The 21,495-nt window shown below is 48.0% G+C and overlaps 2 protein-coding genes across 2 annotated transcripts in view; both read right to left on the reverse strand.

Moving 5' to 3' along the window:
• Positions 1-15,991, reverse strand: part of fhad1 (forkhead-associated (FHA) phosphopeptide binding domain 1) — a 37,979-nt gene extending 21,988 nt beyond the window's left edge. Inside the window, exons 1-15 of the mRNA XM_061259134.1 lie at positions 15,860-15,991; positions 15,210-15,318; positions 14,087-14,293; positions 13,237-13,465; positions 12,763-12,863; positions 10,744-10,968; positions 9,741-9,864; positions 8,713-8,843; positions 8,210-8,287; positions 6,815-6,919; positions 5,660-5,767; positions 4,187-4,273; positions 2,873-3,088; positions 1,189-1,384; positions 184-254 (exon numbers count right to left, since the gene is read on the reverse strand). Coding sequence (XP_061115118.1) covers positions 184-254; positions 1,189-1,384; positions 2,873-3,088; positions 4,187-4,273; positions 5,660-5,767; positions 6,815-6,919; positions 8,210-8,287; positions 8,713-8,843; positions 9,741-9,864; positions 10,744-10,968; positions 12,763-12,863; positions 13,237-13,465; positions 14,087-14,293; positions 15,210-15,302 — 1,971 coding nt within the window. The 5' untranslated portion in view covers positions 15,303-15,318; positions 15,860-15,991. The remainder of the gene's footprint in view (positions 1-183; positions 255-1,188; positions 1,385-2,872; positions 3,089-4,186; positions 4,274-5,659; positions 5,768-6,814; positions 6,920-8,209; positions 8,288-8,712; positions 8,844-9,740; positions 9,865-10,743; positions 10,969-12,762; positions 12,864-13,236; positions 13,466-14,086; positions 14,294-15,209; positions 15,319-15,859) is intronic.
• A 1,812-nt stretch (positions 15,992-17,803) lies between these two features.
• On the reverse strand, positions 17,804-21,062 carry ela2 (elastase 2). The gene is made up of 8 exons (XM_061256797.1): positions 21,026-21,062; positions 20,543-20,631; positions 20,356-20,453; positions 19,791-19,916; positions 19,567-19,703; positions 18,609-18,754; positions 18,034-18,186; positions 17,804-17,821 (listed from the first exon to the last, which is right to left on the reverse strand). Exons 1-8 carry the CDS (start codon positions 21,060-21,062, stop codon positions 17,804-17,806), a joined length of 804 nt encoding a protein of 267 aa, XP_061112781.1.
• Between the last annotated feature and the right edge of the window lie 433 nt (positions 21,063-21,495).

The raw sequence follows: 21,495 nt of genomic DNA on the forward strand, positions 1-21,495 counted from the left end.
AGCGTCATCTTATAAGACGATTAATTACATATATCGTGACAGCTGATGCGTTTGCTATGACTTGGTATATTATAGTCATGTTGTATTATAGTCCGTCACAGAAATGTGTGATACTGAAATGAGTTTTCGTAAAGATGACAGTATGTTTGCGGAGCAGTGCAGGGGGCAGGGGTGTGGCCGTACCTGCAGGGCTCGAAGCTCAGCCTCTCTCTCCTGAGTCTGGAGCCACAGGGCTCTGACAGCAGCAGGGGCAGCTGCAGTGTGACACACACACAGGTTAGGGACACACACAGCCCATAATACTGTAACCACACACAGCCAGCAACGTGCAGCTGCCTGCTAACAAAGCTAACACACAGGACAGGACAGATACAGTATCAAATTCGTCACACACAGATCGATCACACGACAGCAAGCAGACAGACACACAGCAACATAAAACTCACAGACTGATCACACGACACTAATCGAAGACTAACAAAGTTAACATCTCATCACACACACAAGCTGACACAACAGTAATGAAACACTCACAAAGTCACAGACTCGTAATCACACATAGCTCACTCTACAGTTATCAAAGACTTACAAAGTTGATGTCTAACTCATCATACATACATAGCTCACAAAACAGTACTGTAACAACATCAAACTCACAGACTGATCACATTACAGTAACCAAACACTCACAAAGTTAACATCTAACTCACACACACACAAGCTCACACCACACCATGTGGACCCTGATATTAAAAATCCTGTCCAAACAACACTCAAACACTTGAGGAACAGAACTATTCCATGATTTAAACAACGATAAGATCTCCTTGGTCACAGAAAAAGAGTGTGCGTGCTGTGTCCGAAAGGCCTTGCCTTGCCTTATAATACTTGCCTACTACTGAGTATTAGAGTATATATTTGCTGAGTGTATTCAGGAACACATTTCTCCCCACAGAGAGGAAGAGGCAGAGCCTTTTTCTACAAGGACGAGCCTGGACGTTGCACAACACTGCCACAATACCGTTGGAAAATAGTAAGGAGGAAATGCTTTGCATACTGCCCACTGCATACTAAAACATATGCACTAAACAGTAGGCAGTATGTTTAGTAAATGGTAAATATTTTGAGGACACAGTAGGTAGGAGGCTGTTTCAGACACAGCTAAAGAGTCTGCAGGGACCAGCCTACCGTCCGCAGAGTCACACTCCTCTATCCCAGCATCCTGCAGGGCGAGGCCCACTTCCTGTAGCTGGGAGAGCTGTGAGGCCATGGTGGAGAGGACCGCAGAGTGGACCCAGATCAGTGACTCAGGCACAGACTGCTCCCGCAGGGCGCAGATCTCCCTCTGCAGGCCAGGCACAGAGAGCGCCTCCTGCAGGCGAGACTGGGTACAGAGAGGGGCCACAAACGGACAGAAACAGAGTCACACATGGGTACAGAGAGGGGCCACAAACAGACACAAACACAGAGTCACACATGGGCACAGAGAGGGCCCGCAAACAGACAGAAACAGAGTCACACATGGGCACAGAGAGGGCCCGCAAACAGACACAAACACAGAGTCACACATGGGCACAGAGAGGGGCCACAAACAGACAGAAACAGAGTCACACATGGGTACAGAGAGGGGCCACAAACGGACAGAAACAGAGTCACACATGGGCACAGAGAGGGCCCACAAACAGACACAAACAGAGTCACACATGGGCACAGAGAGGGCCCGCAAACAGACACAAACACAGAGTCACACATGGGCACAGAGAAGGGCCACAAACAGTCAAAAACACAGAGTCACCCCGTGTTCCTCAGTACACCACTGATTTAACACACCACAACATCTCAGACTGTCATTTTCTCAACCACAAACAGACTAAAAGCTGCATTTAGCATATAGAATATATTCATATTGGCGTTTATATTTATTGAATACATTTTCCATTCTTTTAAATAATGTTTTCTTTATTATTTCTTTATTATATGTATATTTTTAAATATTCCTCTTGTGTTGCAATCATGAAGAGATTTTATTGTGTCTATGCTTGCTACAGATTTTGCCTGTGGGGATTAAAAAAAGTATATCTATTCTTATTTTTATTAACCTTTATTTAACCAGGAATTCTCAAAAATCAAATCAAATCAAATAGACCAAAATCTATTTTTCAAAAGAGACTTGGCCACGGTAGCAGCCAAAACAGTATCTACAGTATATATAATAAAACAATACAATACATATAACATATAAAACATCCAGTAAAAATGCTGGGTACTGTCTTCATCACCGTAGATATGAAACCATGGCTCTAGCAGAGATCATATTAGTTTGTGTTTCTCTCACCCCTCCGTCTCAATTAACTATGCAGGGCTCCACTGTGCCGAGGTCTTGGCTTTCGTAAACATCCCAGCGAGTGAGCTTTAACGCAGAGGCACAGTCCAGGCAGTGAGGCGTTAGATGTCTGCTGCCAACTCCACATCGCATGGCTGCTCAATTTGGTGGTAAGTCTGCTTAATGTTGTACTGAGCGCTGGCCACACTGCTATGGCATGACACATTTAATGCCCGTGAATGTGTGTTTCCTAATGTGCTGTAGTTAAGTGATATATGTTACTTGTCTCACCACTTTGGAAAAAAGTGTCTTGTGCAACACGTTCATGCTAGGTAATTGTACTTCCCTCTAGGGTCTTTCAGCGAACTTATCCCTGGTTATGGGTATGCACTTTGTTGTACGTCGCTCTGGATAAGAGCGTCTGCCAAATGCCAATAATGTAATGTAATGTAATGTAGGTAACATGCCAAGTTTAACATTAGTTTGACTAATTCTTACACCCATAATAAACTGAAATCAAATCGAAGCCTCCATCGGAGCCCAGCCCACCTGACACTCCTCCAGGGCTCTCCGAAACTCCTGCGCCTCCTCCACGGTCCTGTCCCACTCCTCTCCGTGTGCCGCGGCCCGCTCCTGCAGCTCCTGCACCCGGGCCCTCAGCTCCTCCCGCTCCTCGCAGACCTCCTTCTGCTGCTCCTCCAGCTCCTGGAGCCGGGCCTCCAGCGCCTCCTTCTCCTCCGCCAGCTCTGCAATCTGCTCTATCACCTGCAGGGGGCGACATGCGCACCTCAGTCGGCCTGCCGGTCGATTCAGTTTGGTTGCGTTTGTGCGCAGAAGCTTTTCACAGAGGACTGGCACAAAGATGACTTCACAGAGTAACAGAAGGGAAGGAAGAGGGGAAAAAAGATAGCACAATGTAAAACAAAGCTCCCTTGTCAGGAGAAAACCCTTCAAACAGAGGCGAGAACACAGCCTCTTGTTAAATAACTAGCTGTTGTTGCTATGGGCAACCAGAGTAGCAGTATTGCATCAGCCCCCTTTTGTGTACCAAGGCCGCAGTTTGGATGAGCTCCATTAACCCGTTCAGTGCAGAGACCCACACAGGAGAGAAAGGGCCAATCCGCACAGCGTGTGAATGGACAGGTGATGATGTCACAGGTGATGATAAGGAATTTGTTCCCACACACTGCAGGTGATGACATCATAGAGAGTAATAAGGATGCTTTACACAGACTACAGGTGATGACGTCATAGAGAGTAATAAGGATGCTTTACACAGCCTACAGGTGATGACGTCATAGGCAGAGAGAAGGACCCCGCTCACACAGACTGCAGGTGATGATGTCATAGGCAGTGAGAAAGACACTGCTCACACAGACTGCAGGTGATGATGTCATAGGCAGAGATAAGGACCCCGCTCACACACACTACAGGTGATGATGTCATAGGCAGAGATAAGGACCCCGCTCACACAGACTGCAGGTGATGACGTCATAGGCAGAGATAAGGACCCCGCTCACACAGACTACAGGTGATGATGTCATAGGCAGAGATAAGCACCCCGCTCACACAGACTACAGGCGATGACGTCATAGGCAGAGATAAGGACCCCGCTCACACAGACTACAGGTGATGATGTCATAGGCAGAGATAAGGACCCCGCTCACACAGACTACAGGTGATGATGTCATAGGCAGAGATAAGGACCCCGCTCACACAGACTACAGGTGATGATGTCATAGGCAGAGATAAGGACCCCGCTCACACAGACTGCAGGTGATGATGTCATAGGCAGAGATAAGGACCCCGCTCACACAGACTGCAGGTGATGATGTCATAGGCAGAGATAAGGACCCCGCTCACCTGCTGGTCGGACAGTGCGTCCTGCGGGGTGGAGACTCCAGGGGCGGAGTAGGCGCTCTGGATGATCTTACTGCGGAGGCGCTCCAGCTGGGGGCACAGAGATCAGGGCTGATCCCCCCGCACAGAGACCAGGGCTGGTCCCCCCGCACAGAGACCAGGGCTGAGCACAGAGGAGTAACGGGCACTGGGAGGAGTGGTGGGGGACCATGGGGTGGGGTTTGGGGTGTAGGGTAGTGGGGTACAGTGGGTGACTGTGGGGTTTGGGGTGTAGGGCAGTGGGGTACAGTATGTTTTGAACAGGACACAGTGGGGTACAGTAAGGTTTGAACAGGACACAGTGGGGTACAGTAAGGTTTGAACAGGAAACAGTGGGGTACAGTAAGGTTTGGGGCACAGTGGGGTACAGTAAGGTTTGGGGCACAGTGGGGTACAGTAAGGTTTGAACAGGACACAGTGGGGTACAGTAAGGTTTGAGGCGCAGTGGGGTACAGTAAGGTTTGAACAGGACACAGTGGGGTACAGTAAGGTTTGGGGCGCAGTGGGGTACAGTAAGGCTTGGGGCACAGTGGGGTACAGTAAGGTTTGGGGCACAGTGGGGTACAGTAAGGTTTGAACAGGACACAGTGGGGTACAGTAAGGTTTGGGGCGCAGTGGGGTACAGTAAGGTTTGGGGCGCAGTGGGGTACAGTAAGATTTGGGGCGCAGTGGGGTACAGTAAGGTTTGGGGCGCAGTGGGGTACAGTAAGGTTTTGGGCGCAGTGGGGTACAGTAAGGTTTGGGGCGCAGTGGGGTACAGTAAGATTTGGGGCGCAGTGGGGTAGAGTAAGGTTTGGGGCGCAGTGGGGTACAGTAAGGTTTGGGGCACAGTGGGGTACAATATGGTTTGGGGAGCAGTGGGGTACAGTAAGGTTTGAACAGGACACAGTGGGGTACAGTAAGGTTTGGGGCGCAGTGGGGGACAGTAAGGCTTGGGGCCCAGTGGGGGACAGTAAGGTTTGGGGCGCAGTGGGGTACAGTAAGGTTTGGGGCGCAGTGGGGTACAGTAAGGTTTGAACAGGACACAGTGGGGTACAGTAAGGTTTGGGGCGCAGTGGGGTACAGTAAGGTTTGGGGAGCAGTGGGGTACAGTAAGGTTTGAACAGGACACAGTGGGGTACAGTAAGGTTTGGGGCACAGTGGGGGACAGTAAGGCTTGGGGCGCAATGGGGGACAGTAAGGTTTGGGGCGCAGTGGGGTACAGTAAGGTTTGGGGCGCAGTGGGGTACAGTAAGGTTTGGGGCGCAGTGGGGTACAGTAAGGTTTGGGGCGCAGTGGGGTACAGTAAGGTTTGGGGCACAGTGGGGTACAGTAAGGTTTGAACAGGACCCAGTGGGGTACAGTAAGGTTTGAACAGGACCCAGTGGGGTACAGTAAGGTTTGGGGCGCAGTGGGGTACAGTAAGGTTTGGGGCGCAGTGGGGTACAGGGGTCTCACCCGCGCCTGCATGCGCTCCAGCTCCACCCTGCTCCTCTGCTCCCGCTGCCGCGACTCCTGCAGCTGCTGCCTGCCCGTCTCCGCCCCGGCCTGTACCGACGCCCACCGCTAGGGGGCAGCGCAACACCACAACAGCCATCAGCAGCGTGACAACACATAGAGACAACACACTCTGTAAGTCAATCTCTCTCTCTCTCTCTCTCTCTCTCACACACACACACACACACTCACATAAACACACACACACACACACACTCACATAAACACACACACACACACACACTCACATAAACACACACACACACACACACACACACAAGTAAACTGCAAGCAGAAGATAAATTATGCCACTTTAATAAACCTTTGGGGATGACAGTAGATTAGGTTTTTTATTAATGTGATTTAACAGTACAATGCATGTGTATATATTTATCATATAAATAATAATATAATATCATATAATATATACACTCAGTGATCACTTTATTAGCTAGAACTGTACACCAGCTTGGTAATGCAAAATTAAATCAGACAATCATATGCCAGTTTGTTAATGCCAATATTTCATCAGCCAATCAAGTGGCAGCAACTAAATGCATACAAGCTTGCAGACATGGTCAAGAGGTTCAGCTGTTTTTCAGACCAAATGGGGAAGAAATATTATCCAGGTGACTTTGACCATGGAAGGATTGTTGGTTACAGACAGGATGGTTTGAGTATCCCAGAAACTGCTGATCTCCTGGGATTTTCATGCACAACAGTCTCTAGAGTTTGCAGAGAATGGTGCGAAAAACAAAACAACCAGTTTTTGTAGTAGCAGTTATGCGGGCAGAAACGCCTTCTTACTGAAAGACGCCAGAGGTGAATGGCCAGGCTGGTCAAAACTGACAGGAAGGTGACAGTCACACACAGATAACCATGCATTACAAGAGTGGTGTGCAGAAGAGCATCTCTGAACACACAACGTGTCAGACCTTAAGTGGACAGTCTACAGCAAGAGAAGACTTAATAAATACCTAATAAAGTGCTCACTGAGGGTATAATCATAAAATATGTGTACATATTTTTATGTGTACATAACAGAATGTGTGTATAGGACAGTAATAAGTGTGTAATAGTGTTATGCGGTGCAGTAAATGTGTCAGGCGGTCTGACCTGCTGCTCCCCCTCTAGTTTGGTCTTCAGGGAGTCACGCTCTGTGGTCAAACGCTGCAGCTCTGTCCTCCTCTCTGTCAGAGCCTGCTCCAGCTTCTCCACCCGCTGCAGACCCAACACAGCGTTACTACAGACCCTATATACCCCAACACAGCTTTATTACAGACCGCATAACCCCCCAACACAGCGTTATTACAGACCGTATATACCCCAACACAGCTTTATTACAGACCGTATATACCCCAACACAGCGTTACTACAGACCATATACACCCCAACACAGCGTTATTACAGACTGTATATACCCCAACACAGCGTTACTACAGACCGTATATACCCCAACACAGCGTTACTACAGACCGTATATACCCCAACACAGCGTTACTACAGACCGTATATACCCCAACACAGCGTTACTACAGACCATATACACCCCAACACAGCGTTATTACAGACTGTATATACCCCAACACAGCGTTACTACAGACCGTATATACCCCAACACAGCGTTACTACAGACCATATACACCCCAACACAGCGTTATTACAGACTGTATATACCCCAACACAGCGTTACTACAGACCGTATATACCCCAACACAGCGTTACTACAGACCGTATATACCCCAAAACAGCGTTACTACAGACCGTATATACCCCAACACAGCGTTATTACAGACCGTACATACCCCAACACAGCGTTACTACAGACCGTATATAGCCCAACACAGCCTTATTACAGACCGTATATACCCCAACACAGCGTTATTACAGACCGTATATACCCCAACACAGTGTTATTACAGACCGTATAACCCCCAACACAGCGTTACTACAGACCGTACATACCCCAACACAGCGTTACTACAGACCGTATATACCCCAACACAGCGTTATTACAGACCGTACATACCCCAACACAGCGTTACTACAGACCGTATATACCCCAACACAGCGTTATTACAGACCGTACATACCCCAACACAGCGTTACTACAGACCGCATAACCCCAACACAGCGTTACTACAGACCGTATATACCCCAACACAGCGTTATTACAGACCGTATATACCCCAACACAGTGTTATTACAGACCGTATAACCCCCAACACAGCGTTACTACAGACCGTATAACCCCCAACACAGCGTTATTACAGACCGTATAACCCCCAACACAGCGTTATTACAGACCATATAACCCCCCAACACAGTGTTATTACATTATATCTGTGTGGCAGCCTACAGGCTAAGATGTTGGTATTGTCAGTGACACACAGGGACAGACATACTTCTTGAGAGTAGGAGCTCTTTGAGTGATGGACTAAAGGCTGAGATGTTGGTATTGTCAGTGAGGGACAGGGATAAACAGACAGACAGACAGACAGACAGACAGACCTTCCTGAGAGCGGCAGCCTCGTTGTCTCGCGCCAGCAGCTCCTCCTGGTGGCTCTGATGCTCCTTCGCCTTGGAGAACTGCCACACGGAGAGCAGCCACACGGAGAGCAGAGCAGGAGGTGAGGCGCACACACACATCCAGGACATCAGCAAAAACATGGGGGCAGCCCGTAGCCTCGTGGTTAAGGTAAGGTTAACTTTGTATTTATACTGTGTTACTTATGGCAGATTTGTGTATGTGTATCTATCCTACTGCAAAACAATGGGACAGTATTGATTGACTGACCGATTGGTTGACTGCATGAAAGATTGGCAAATTGATAGATTGACTGATAGACTGACCCATTGATTGATTGACAGATTGATTGACAGACTGACTGATTTACTGACTGGTTGATTGGTTGATTGATTGAATGAAAGATTGATTGATTGACAGATTGATTGACTGACAGATTTGAAGGCAGAGGGCCTCAGAGGCAGGCACAGGGCACAGGGCAGCGCACCTTGGCGGATAAGGACCCCAGCTGTGCGTCTTTGTGCCGAATGTCCTGCCTCAGCCTGTCCACCTCGCCCGCCAGCTTCTGGGACTGCTTCTCCCGGGAGGAGAGGTCCCTCTGGAGGCTGGTCACCAGACCTGGGAGAGGGCAATCACCCCAAAACAAGGGTCAGACTGGGACACACAGACATCATAAATCAGGGATAGGCAACTCCAGTCTTGGAGGGCGTATATCCAGGATTTTACTGCCACCAGTTACCATAGCTCAATCAGCTAATTAGCCATGTGCACCATGACTGATTCATTAGACCACAATAAAATGTACAAGACTGTGGCTAGAAATGACAGATGTAAATGATTGGGCTAATTCAATAAATCCACAAACAGATACGACCCGCCTTGCCCATCTCTGTCATGAATCTCCAGGTAGATGTGTATGTGTGTGTTTGTGTGTGTCTGTGTGTGGCTGTGTGTGTATGTGCGTGTGTGTCTGTGTGTATGTGTCTGTGTGTGTGTGTGTATGTATTTGTGTATGTGTGTGCGTGTGTATGTATGTGTGTGTGTATGTGTGTGTGTGTGTGTGTGTGTTTGTGTACTTTGTACAAATTTTGAGACCCATCTCCATCCCCAGGGCACTAATGCTGCCCCCCCTCTCTCCTCCCCTCTCTACTCCCCCTCTCTCTGTCCTCTCTCTCCTCCCCCTCTCTTCTCCCCCTCTCTACTCCCCCTCTCTCTGTCCCCTCTCTCTGTCCTCTCTCCTCCCCTCTCTACTCCCCCTCTCTCCGTCCCCTCTCTCTGTCCTCTCTGTCCCCTCTCTACTCCCCCTCTCTCTGTCCTCTCTCTGTCCTCTCTCTCCTCCCCCTCTCTCTGTCCTCTCTCTCCTCCCCCTCTCTCTGTCCCTTCTCTCTACTCCCCCTCTCTCTGTCCCCTCTCTCTGTCCTCTCTCTCCTCCCCCTCTCTCTGTCCCCTCTCTCTCCTCCCCCTCTCTCAGTCCTCTCTCTCCTCCCCCTCTCTCTGCGCCCCACATGGCCCCACCTGAGGACAGACCGTTGTCCTTCTTCAGCTTCTCCACCTGGTTCCTGAGGTTGGTGATCTTCAGGTCCCTCTCAGACAGCGAATGTGAGAACACCTCACTGGAGCCACGCTGCAGCTCCAGCATCTGCACACACAGAGAGCAACGAGAACACATCTAAACCAAAAACACCCTGACAATTTCACCAGAGCCACCCACTCACTATTAACTCCGACCTGAAAGGGAATTTCACTGCGTTGACCTGACTGGCATTTTCCAGACCCGCTTTTCCACAGCGGCTCACACTATTACATCCACTCCTCCGGCTGAATATGTACAAATGTAGTTCAAGTTAAGCACCTTGGTTCCAGGATAGAATGGCAGTTTCCACACCGGGAATCAAACCTGCTGGATAACCTTGAGATAACACATCCAGTTCCCTTCACAGAACTGTCCGAAATAGACAGTGGAGATACATTTTTGTTTATCAAGGATTCCCCACATGTACCCTGAAAGTACAGTAATGTTCTCTTTGGGTACAAATTTTTCCAAGAAAAAAAGGTAGAAATGAATTATCTCTATATTGCCTTCTAGGGGTGCAATGTTATGTACCTATGGGGTACCACCCCAGCGACAAGCATTTGTACCTTTTTAGGCACTTTTCATACCGTTATTTCTGAGAGTGTAGTATACACCTCAGGATCACACATGACGTTCCCCAACACTTTGGGGGCACAAAATGACTGGGCGAGTCAGAGAAGAGTCATAGCAGCTTCACCCCTCTGGGGGACCACAGAGCCCCTAAATGAGATGAGTCATGGCAGCTTCACCCCTCTGGGGGACCACAGAGCCCCTAAATGAGATGAGTCATAGCAGCTTCACCCCTCTGGGGGACCACAGAGCCCCTAAATGAGAAGAGTCATGGCAGCTTCACCACTCTGGGGGACCACAGAGCCCCTAAATGAGATGAGTCATAGCACCTTCACCCCTCTGGGGGACTACAGCGCCTCTCTCTCGCCTCCGTACCTGCTTCTTCAGCAGCTCGATCTGGTCCCTCTTGTCGGCGATGTCCCTCTCCAGGTCCCGCAGCCTGCTCCGGACCTCCGGGCCGGCCTGGCTCTGGGTCAGCTGGTGCCGGAGGGCGGAGACCTCGTCCCGAAGCCCCGAGATCACGCCGTCCTTGCGCCAGGACTCGCCCTCGAACACCGCCAGGCGGCTCAGCTCGTCCCCCAGCCGGAGCAGCCTCTCCTCCTGCGTTTGGGGACGGAGGACAGGGGGTGTCCACGAGTCCGCCGAAAAACAACCGCCCGGATCTACCGCCGCTACCGGCTAGCAGGGCTTGTTCGCTAAAACTGAAGTGGGCTGAAGGCTCGTAGCAGGTTACCGCGACAACACTCCCCCATGACATAACCCTCAAATTCTGAATAACGTTGTTGCCCTCAGCGAGGGGCGATTTCGCCTATAGCTGACTGGTAACCCAGTTTGTCAAAGAAATCTTTGGACAAGCAAGAGGCCAGGGTTCAAATCCCACCTCTGGCAAAATCTCTACCTCGTTACATTGATGCCTGTTGACCTGGACCTTTACATTACATTACATTACATTACATGTCATTTGGCAGACGCTTTTATCCAAAGCAACTTACAGTTGGTTAGACTAAGCAGGAGACAATCCTTCCCTACAGCAATGTAGGGTTAAGGGCCTTGCTCAAGGGCCCAACAGCTGTGCGAATCTTACTGTGGCAACACCGGGTATCGAACTACCAAACTTGCGGGTCCCAGTGATGTACCTTAAGCACTACACTACAGGCCACCCTTAGGGTACGGATGTTGGCCGCAAAGAAAGAAAAAACGGTTTCAAATGGAGGGGGAGTCGACACTCCAGAACCAGCACACAGTCATAACCCCTGTGTCTGGCACACCACCAGCCGACCTCATTTTGAAATGGAGGAAGAGCTGCGGCCACACTGTATGGATATTTCACTCAGGGAGATGGAGGATGACACTTCTGTTATTGCTTACTGGCCAAGTCATTAACTCATGGCCTCTTAACTAGAACAACAGACAAATAAGCCAATAAACTAAAGTGCCTCTTGACAGTGCGTATACTTCCAGTGCAGCAGCTGTAAGGTCTAATAATTTTTCCTTGTTCCAAGGACAGTGTTCTCATTAGCTTTAATCTGAAACCATCCATCTCTTTTTCAGTAATCTTGTAGGATGGTAGTGTTTGCACATCTAGTATTTGCAGCCTGGGTGCTACAAGAGAATATACCCTCAGTGAGCACTTTATTAGGTACTTATTAGACTTATTTTTCTAGACTTCTGCTGCTGTAGCCTATCCACTTAGAGTTTTGATGTGTTGTGTGTTCAGAGATGCATACCACTGCCGCAATACGTGTTTATTTGCGTTACTGTCACCTTCCTGTCAGCTTTGACCAGTCTGACCATTCTCCTCTGATGTGTCTCATTAACAAGGCGTTTCTCCCAGCCATTCTCCGCAAATTCTAGAGACTATTGTGCATGAAAATCCCAGGAGATCAGCAGTTTCTGAGATACTTAAACCACCCTGTCTGGCAGCAACAATCATTCCACGGTCAAAGATTTCTTGGCCATTCTGACATTTGGTCTGAAAAACAGTTGAACCTCTTGACCACGTCTGCATGCTTTTATGGATTTAGTTGTTGCCACATGATTGGTTGATTAAATATATGCATTAACAAGCCGGTGTACAGGTCTCTGCAGAAACACACAGGTGTGAGAGAGTCTCTACAGAAACACACACAGATGTGAGAGAGTCTCTACAGAAACACACACAGGTATGAGAGAGTCTCTACAGAAACACACACAGGCATGAGTGAGTCTCTACAGAAACACACACAGGTGTGAGTGAGTCACTACAGAAACACACACGGGTGAGAGAGTCTCTACAGAAACACACAGGTGTGAGAGAGTCTCCACAGAAACACACAGGTGTGAGAGAGTCTCTACAGAAACACACAGGTGTGAGCGAGTCTCTACAGAAACACACACAGGTGTGCGTGAGTCTACCTTCTCCTGCAGCAGGTGACTCAGCGTTTGAGTGCTCTGCCCCGTCACCCCGTTCCGAAGGGAGTGCACCGTTCCGGAATTCCCGTTCACATTCCCGCTTCCTGAAACACAATCGGATCGGCCGGTTCAAAAGCCGTCCCCGAAACAAAGCTGCACAGTGGTTATGGCTCAGATACACACGGTAAAATGTTCAGTGTTCACCCTTTCAGTCCCAAGAGTGGCATATGGCAACCCAAGCGTAACTACCGTAAAATCCCATGGGTGCTGTATGGCACTCTCGACCACATACCTTTTCAACCAATCAAAAGGACTGCTATACTAAGGGCCCCTATAAAAACCCTACTAAATTTTCTCATCCAAAGCCAAAACCCCTTGGGATTTGGGTGGGTGGAGCCACTCCATATTGGGCTTGGGACAGAATGCCGATGGTCCCTGTTGGGCTCGTTTGTAGAACCGAATTAGGACCAGCCATACCGGGCCTGAACGATATGAGTCCATGGTCTGGCCCGGGTCTCTTGGTCCCGGCGCTAGTGGCACGGGCCCGGCTTGGGGGGCGAGGGGTGGCAGTGGGGCCCCCCTGCACCCAGGAGGAGTGGGTGGAGGGCTGGCCAGGCAGGATGGGGAGCTGGGACAGAGGGCTGGAGGGGGCAGGAGCCGAACTGGAGCCCTCGATCAGCTGGAGCGGGGTCTGCCAGGCCAGGCGCTGGTTCACCGGGGGGCAGGAGACCTGGGGGGTATGAACGGGTGGACACACACACACACACACACACACACACATACACACATACACATACACACACATGCACATACACACACAGAGACAGACACACACGCACATACACACATACACACACACACAGACAGACACAGACACACACACACACACAGACAGACAGACACACGCACACACACACACACACACACAGACAGACACGCACACACATGCAGACAGACAGACACACACACACTCCAACAGACACACACACGCAGGCAGGCAGACAGATAGACAGACAGACAGACAGTCAGACATACACATGCACACCAACAGACACACACACACAAACACAGAGAGAGAGGGAGGGAGAGAAGGGAGAGAGCGAGACAGGACGTGAGAGTGAGAGACAGTAAATGCACAATGCATGAGAACAGCTGCTACCTTATTGTTTCAAAAGTAACCTTCTGATTGCTGCCCAGTCAAAGTTAATTAAAAAAGAAAGCAGACAGAAACTATTGTTTAAGGAATAACAGGACGATCATGAGGCTTCTGCCGGGCCGGGACATGAAGAAGCCCTCACACCGTGAGCTAAAGGAGTAAAATACGCACTGGGGAAGCGCTATCCACCGCCAGCTGGTACGTTGGACCTCCGAACCCGAAGTGCAGCTCGTCTCCCGGCGACAGGCGCACCGTGGCGTTGTGGACGCGGCACTCGTTGACGAAGGTGCCGTGGGTGGAGTTCAGATCGCGCAGCACAAAGCAGCGGTCCGCCTCGTTGAGCTCGATCAGGGCGTGGCGCTCCTCCACGCCGCCGTTCTGTCAGGCGTCCAGTCAGGGAAAAAACACAACATTAGCTCCTCCATCTAAGGCAGGGGTGCATAACTCTGGTCCTCGAGGGCCTGTGTACTGGTTTTTGTTCCAACCGATTTCCTTGTTTTTAATTAAAGCTGACAGCTCTATAAATTACCCTGGTTCAAGCCTGCACTTGAGCACAGTAAAATCTTTAGGATGCCCTTGCAGTCTGCAGCTGTAGCCTGGTACTCATATACATGTCAGATAAGATATGAATAAATCATTATGACCAGAACTCGCCACAAAATCCTGAAACAGATCAGCCCTTGTTGTGCACCCCTGATCTAAGGTGATTTACAGAACATACATTACATATGATCAGAGGAAGTTCGCTGTATGCTAGCCCTGCTGTAAAATCCAGCTATGCCGCCTTCACCAGCTTGAACCTGGTCTAGCTGGGTATGAGCTGATCAACCAGCATGGCCAAACTGGTCCTGAAGCTGGTCTAGCTGGGTATGAGCTGGTCATACAGCGAGTGCGGGTAGCTTGTCTGAGCTGGTCAAATCATGTCAAGTTGGGAGCTGGTCTGAAACCAGCCACCAGCTGTTTCAACAACTGAACTGTTTTTTTTCAGGAACGTCTGCTGAAAAAATCTACAGTTTGAAATCACATCCTTTCTACTTGGCCTTTAAACCCATTTGAGACCATTGAAAATTTAGTTTGGTCTTTCAGCAATGTTGTGTATCTGTTTTTATTTATTTGTTTTATTTATTGACGTTTTATAACACTTTGGTGTTTTCAACTGCGACTTAGTTTCAGTATATTCAGAACTATGCAACACAATAAAAACATGTAGGCTAAACATTAGGGTCATTTTGAGAGTGGTCCCTTTGTTTTTAGGATGAAGTAGGCTGACAAACGGGGACTGAAGGAACATTACCTGCAAACAGAGGTCAGAATCCTCATGCCTTCCCACGGTTGTTTTCGGCTGGAGTTTAAACACCCATCCTATTGTTTTGAGATAACCCCTCATGACCGAAGCCAACCTGCTGAACAAAACGAATCGCATTAACGACCACTTCGTAAGAGAAGACTCGTCAGGCCCGAAGCTGATCACGGAAACCTGACGCAATACAAGTGAAATGCATGCTGCCCGTTTTTTATTTTTTAAACAACTCAGCGGGAGGAAAATGTTCCGTACGCTGAAAATCAGAAAATGTGACAGATGTTCTGTGCGCTCTGACATTCACGCAGCGCATCTCACTAGAGTGATTTAACACGGCTACAAGTGTCATACAGCTTCGTTTAAAGACGCAGATACATGACCCAAATGGAATACCACACATTTTTAATGAGCGTTTGCTTGAATTCACACCGCGTTGTCTTACCAGGGCGAAGCTACACCAAGATAAACCTCACGAGACGAAAAGCTCTCCAAGTTTAGATGTAGTCTAGTTTTAGTAGCCTGCGCATTCATGGATACTTGTATGTTCAACTTCTAACATCTGCGGTGACGAAACGGTATTGTTCCGAGCAGGGAATGTTTCCAGAATGAAATAAAACATTATAAGTATTATAAATTCGACTTACGAAATATGCCTTTCGGTCGTTGTTTCGTCTTTATTTTCTTGTGCTTCGTTTTATGGGTACCCAGTGCTTGTCTGAATTGTATATCAGCGCCATGGTAACCAAACTCCGCCTTTAGTTCCGCTGCTACTCAACATATCCTGAGCAATGCAGTAGTCTAGACACACAGCTAGACACATTACTCCTTAATTTCCCCCTATAATATTCCCCCTTTTGTTAATGTAGGTTGCAGTAGCCTGGTACGGCTGGTAGCTGGTTGACCAGTTAGATCAGCTCCATACTCCAATAGACCAGCTCAAGCTATGTTTTGAAACAGCTGATTGCTGGTATTTCAAGCTGGTCATAGCTGGATTTTATACCAAGCTACATTTAAATATACAGTACTGTGCAAAAGTCTTAGGCACCTGTATAACATTCTGCACAGATAAGATTCTTTCAAAAATAATTCCTAAATGGAAAGGTGCTAAATAAACATACTATACATTTTACATGACATTTTAGAAATTTGGTAAAATAGCTCAAAACTGAATCAAATCAATATTTTTTGTGACCACCCTTCGGCATTAAAACTGCATCACTTCTCTGAGATAGCCAACGCTGTCCTGCAGTTCTATAAGACAATCAGCAGGGAGGTTGTTCCGAGCATGTTGGAGAACTTGCCACAGTTCTTCTGCAGACTTTGGTTGGCTCCTTGCTTCTGATCTCAGAGAGCCTTGATCAAGTTTTTATGTAAAAAGTAGTCAATTGCTTACAGTAATATGTTACTTTTTTCAATGAAATACAAAAATGTCTAATTAAATCTTTTGGGAAATGAATATTTCAAATGTGTTCTTTTATACTAACACACAGACAAAAATAAACACACACACACACACACACACACACACACACACATATATATATATATATATATATATATATATATATATATATATATAATAATGTCTGGGGTGCCTAAGACTTCTGCACAGTACTGTATTCCATTTTCATTCTCTGTCAAGTTTATATGCACAATAAAAACATTCATTGTACGAAGGACATGGTCCCCGTATTCTGTCCCAGGCCTATGGTCCCGTTTGCCTCAAATGTCACCTACAATGTGAGAGCTGAATTAACACCTGACCATTTTTCTGTGTAAAGAAATCTCAGTGGGGCTGCTGTACATTTCCATTCAGTAAATCCAGGCACTTTACTGATCAAACAAGGTGCCAGGGCTGGAAATAATTGACAGGATTTTCAGAAAATAATCTCTCTGCATGTTAATGTTTCACACATTGTTTGAGGGGCCACCGGCAAGGTAACGCTTTTTCAGTGTTGATAGAGTGTGATAATGTGCATGTGCACAGGGGGCTTGCGAGAGTGCCTTTTCTGATAGCTGCCTGCCTGGGAACTCAAACCGGCGCAGAAGAGCTGCAACAGTGTACAACATAGATTCAGATAAATAGATTTATATTACTCAAATGTACTATTTATTCATTCATTCATTATCCTAACCCGCTTATCCTGAACAGGGTTGCAGGGGGGCTGGAGCCTATCCCAGCATACATTGGGGTGAAAGGCAGGAATACACCCTGGACAGGTCGCCAGTCCATCGCAGGGCACACACACCATTCACTCACACACTCATACCTACGGGCAATTTAGACTCTCCAATCAGCCTAACCTGCATGTCTTTGGACTGTGGGAGGAAACCGGAGTACCCGGAGGAAACCCATGCAAACACGGGGAGAACATGCAAACTCCGCACAGAGAGGCCCGGGTGGGGCTCGAACCCAGGACCATCTTGTTTGAGGCAAGAGTGCTACCCACGCCACCACCGAGCCGCCCATTGTTGGCTTTTCCCCAGACGAAATAAGGAAGGACAAGCAGACATGTGGAGTAGTCTAGGTCATTTTATTGTTCTTAGTTACACTAATGAATGAAATAACACACGATCTGGGCCCCAGTTTAGTTGCTGGCCATCACCTGTAGGAAAAAAAAAAAAGTAACAAATATTATAAGGTAAACTGTAAGTTATAGCAGCAATGAACAATAATGCATGTGTGTTTTCAGTGTACAATTTTTCTGTAAAAGTAGAAGTTACACCGGATAAAGGTATCTGTTGGATGAATTGTGATTAGCATTACAAGCCCTGTACAGGGTACACTGTAGTAGTATCAGTGGCATGGAGAACTCACGTTGTTGATCCAGGAGATGTAGGCGCTGACGCGGGTGAACACGGAGGGCTTCTTGGGGTAGTTGCAGCCCATGCTGGAGCCGAAGCTAACCACGCCGTGAACGTCCCAGGATCCGTCGGGGTTCTGGCAGTTCAGGGGTCCGCCGGAGTCGCCCTGCGCAACGAGACACGGTCCCGGGTGAGTAGGGGAGCGAGATCCGGGGCGGTCGCTATGCTCACTCGGCGAGGAGCAGCACAGCTGTTGAATCTCCTCCAAGGTCATGCTGGAACTCATTCTATGCATGGCCTCAGTCAGACCTTTAGCCTTGCTCCTTAGTACTCTAAATCTAAGTCCCCTGACTTCAGACTCCTCTGCTGACAATTAGGGCTGCTCATTAGCTCTGAACCGCATATTTTTCCTCTTACGGGCGTGCTTACTACCACCTCGATGGCGTGTGCGAGGGGTTAACAATGCATTCCTGCCTAACCCATCCCCCGTCAATCTCTCATCAGGGGGGCCTAGGGCCGGGTCCTCGACAGCGACACAGGTTCTTCTCAGAGACGGCGAGAGCTGGACGTGGGAGAACGGCGACTCACGTTGCAGCTGGCCAGCTGGCCGTCTCCTCCAGTGCAGATCATGTTGTTGGTGACCAGGCTGCCCCACCAGTCGGGCTTGCTGCAGACGGAGTGGCTGACCACGGGCAGGAGGGCCTGCTGGAGGATGTCAGCCAGGGGGCCACCGGCTACGGAGAGAGGCACGGAGCGGGTTTATGCACAGGCAACCGCAGCCTAGTCACGCACAGACCTGCTAGGGGTGGCCTGTAGCATAGTGGTTAAGGTAAACGACTGGGACACGCAAGGTCGGTGGTTCTAATCCCGGTGTAGCCACAATAATAGCCGCACAGCCATTGGGCCCTCGAGCAAGGCCCTTAACCCTGCATTGCTCCAGGGGAGGATTGTCTCCTGCTTCATTGAATCAACTGTACGTCGCTCTGGATAAGAGCGTCTGCCAAATGCCAATAATGTAATGTAATGTAATGCTACACACTGCTACACAAATCCACTCTGTTCCTTTTTGGTCACACTTTACAGTAAGGTTCATGAATTGGCAGCAACTAATGTAGTTCACTCTTAACATTTCACTAGTTAATGCACTTTTTAGCAGTAAACTAACATATTAACAAATACATTAACTGACTTTTTCATTCCAATATGAATTGGCAATAACTAATGTAGTTGTTACCATTACTGAATGATCTATTCTTGACCTTACACCTTTTCAACCGATCAAAATGACTGCTATGCTATTGCTTTGAGCCCCTATTAAAACCCTACAAAATTCTAAACTTTCTCAACCCAAGACCCAAGGCCCAATATCAAGAGGCTCCACCCAAATCCCAAGCCAAAACTCCTAGGGATTTTGGTGGAGCCTCTTGACATTGGGCCTGAAAGGATTCATATGAGTTATTGCCTATCAATGCTATTGTATTATTCCCATTCCAAGAGAGTATTATTTCTATAACTTAATAGGGGGGAAAAAAAAGAAGTAACTCACTCCAGAGACGTCCCCAGCCAGTGACGTAGCAAGGGTAATCGTGGGTCAGGATAGTGCCAGAATCGGGAATACAGGCGGGCATGATGGAGTCGGTGGTGGCGACGGGGCTGGCGAGCTTGATCAGGGCAATGTCGTTGCTGCGGAACGCACGCGGGACACGGTCATCAGAGTGATGTCACCGCCGGGGGAAGTCACACGGCCCAATCGGAGCGGCCGACACCTACCGGATTCTGTAGGAGTCCCAGTTGGGATGGACGACGATCTTGGAGGGGCTGACGGCGAGGGAGCCGGGCTCGTTGTCGGTGTCCAGGCTGTGCTTGCCCAGGTAGACTCTATAGGTGCGACTGCTGCTGGGTCCAAAACAAACCACAACACACTAATGTTGTTAGCCTGAAATGCTAATACTAATATTTTCATAAAAATTAAAAAAAAAAAGAACATCAGAAGCCACAGAATAGACCATTTATGATTTCATATGATATAAATAATTCTTAAGTTCATTATATGCCATTGCGCAAAAATGGCTGTCTTAAGATCGACTTAAGATCTTATTGTTTTGTAAATTATGAAATATCAGGTTGTTTCGGGTACCGTTCGCACAAGTGTTAATTTGTTTTATCCCATTGGCAAATCTTGAAATGAGACAAAACAGTTTTATTTAGCAAAAAAGAAAAGAAAAGAAGATGATTTGAGGTGTCAGTTAATTAACGTGAAAAATAAGACTATTGTGGAGATTGACTTATTGTTGTTTTTTTTGCCGCAGACACCATCCCCGTGCGTTTCTCGTACCCGATGCAGTGAGCCGCGGTGAGGACCCATTCGGAGGAGATCAGAGTGCCACCGCAGGTGTGGTAGAAGTTACTGCCGCTCCTGTACTGCAGAGACACCTGTCGGGCGGAGAGAAACAAAAAGCAGTGATGTCACTTCCGGGATGTTCCCTACGCCAGTGGAATTGTGGGATTGCCGGCTCTCTCACCTGCCAGGGCCAGCTGCTCTGCCTGACGTCGTCACCCCCGACCACCCGGGTCACCACAGGGGGAAAGGTGGGCAGCCCACACCCGTAGGCTAAAAGAACAACCAGAACAGCCAGAGCAATGAGACACGGCACTGTCTGTCAAAGCCGTCACAAGTCCATTCAGAACGGCCCATTTACATCAATGCTCAGGCCCTTGCCAATCGACTTTGTGTACAGCCTAGCAGAATATGATTATGAACGTAACATAACGTAATCACAAAAATAGGCCACCCAGCAATACTGGTCTTTTCCTACCACTACGACTAAAAGTGTATCTATTCGCTGAAAAGCGAAATAGTATGAAGCACTGTATCAAGCCTGGTCTTGAAAACATGCATGAAAACTGACTGTGATTTCAGCAGTCAAATATGTTGAAATACTGAATGCATTTTTTCAGGTAAGTACTGAATAAGAAAATGTGGATAAATCTATTTCCTTGCTTACCACCAGCAACAAAGAAAGCCAAGATCAGGAACTTCATGACGACTGTCTTCAGTGTTCATGAGCCAAACGGTCGTCCTTATATATACCACAAAACCATGATGCAAAAACACCTGAGGAAATAAACGGCCCAATCCCACATCACTTCCAGGTACATTATTCCACTTAACTTAACCTTGGAGATAAATATCCAAAAATATATGCTTGTATCTCTCAGCATTTGGAAAGGTTGTGTGAAATCCCCAGGTGCTCAACTATTGGGTGTCCCAGCGTTTCTCAGAAATGCTGTACAGGTGTCCACCAGTCCAAAATATCACTGTGCAGCCAGTATTGAATTATTATGAAATAGACATTGAAGTATTTAAATGTACAGTACATTTCAAATACATAACGGAGAGCAGTAGCCTCTAATATGAAATGTTCTTAAAGATAATCACATTGTTTCCTGAAGAACAAGACAGATCACGTTTTGC

This window comes from Conger conger, chromosome 10, assembly GCF_963514075.1.
Source record: "Conger conger chromosome 10, fConCon1.1, whole genome shotgun sequence".
NCBI classification, from domain to species: Eukaryota; Metazoa; Chordata; class Actinopteri; order Anguilliformes; family Congridae; genus Conger; species Conger conger.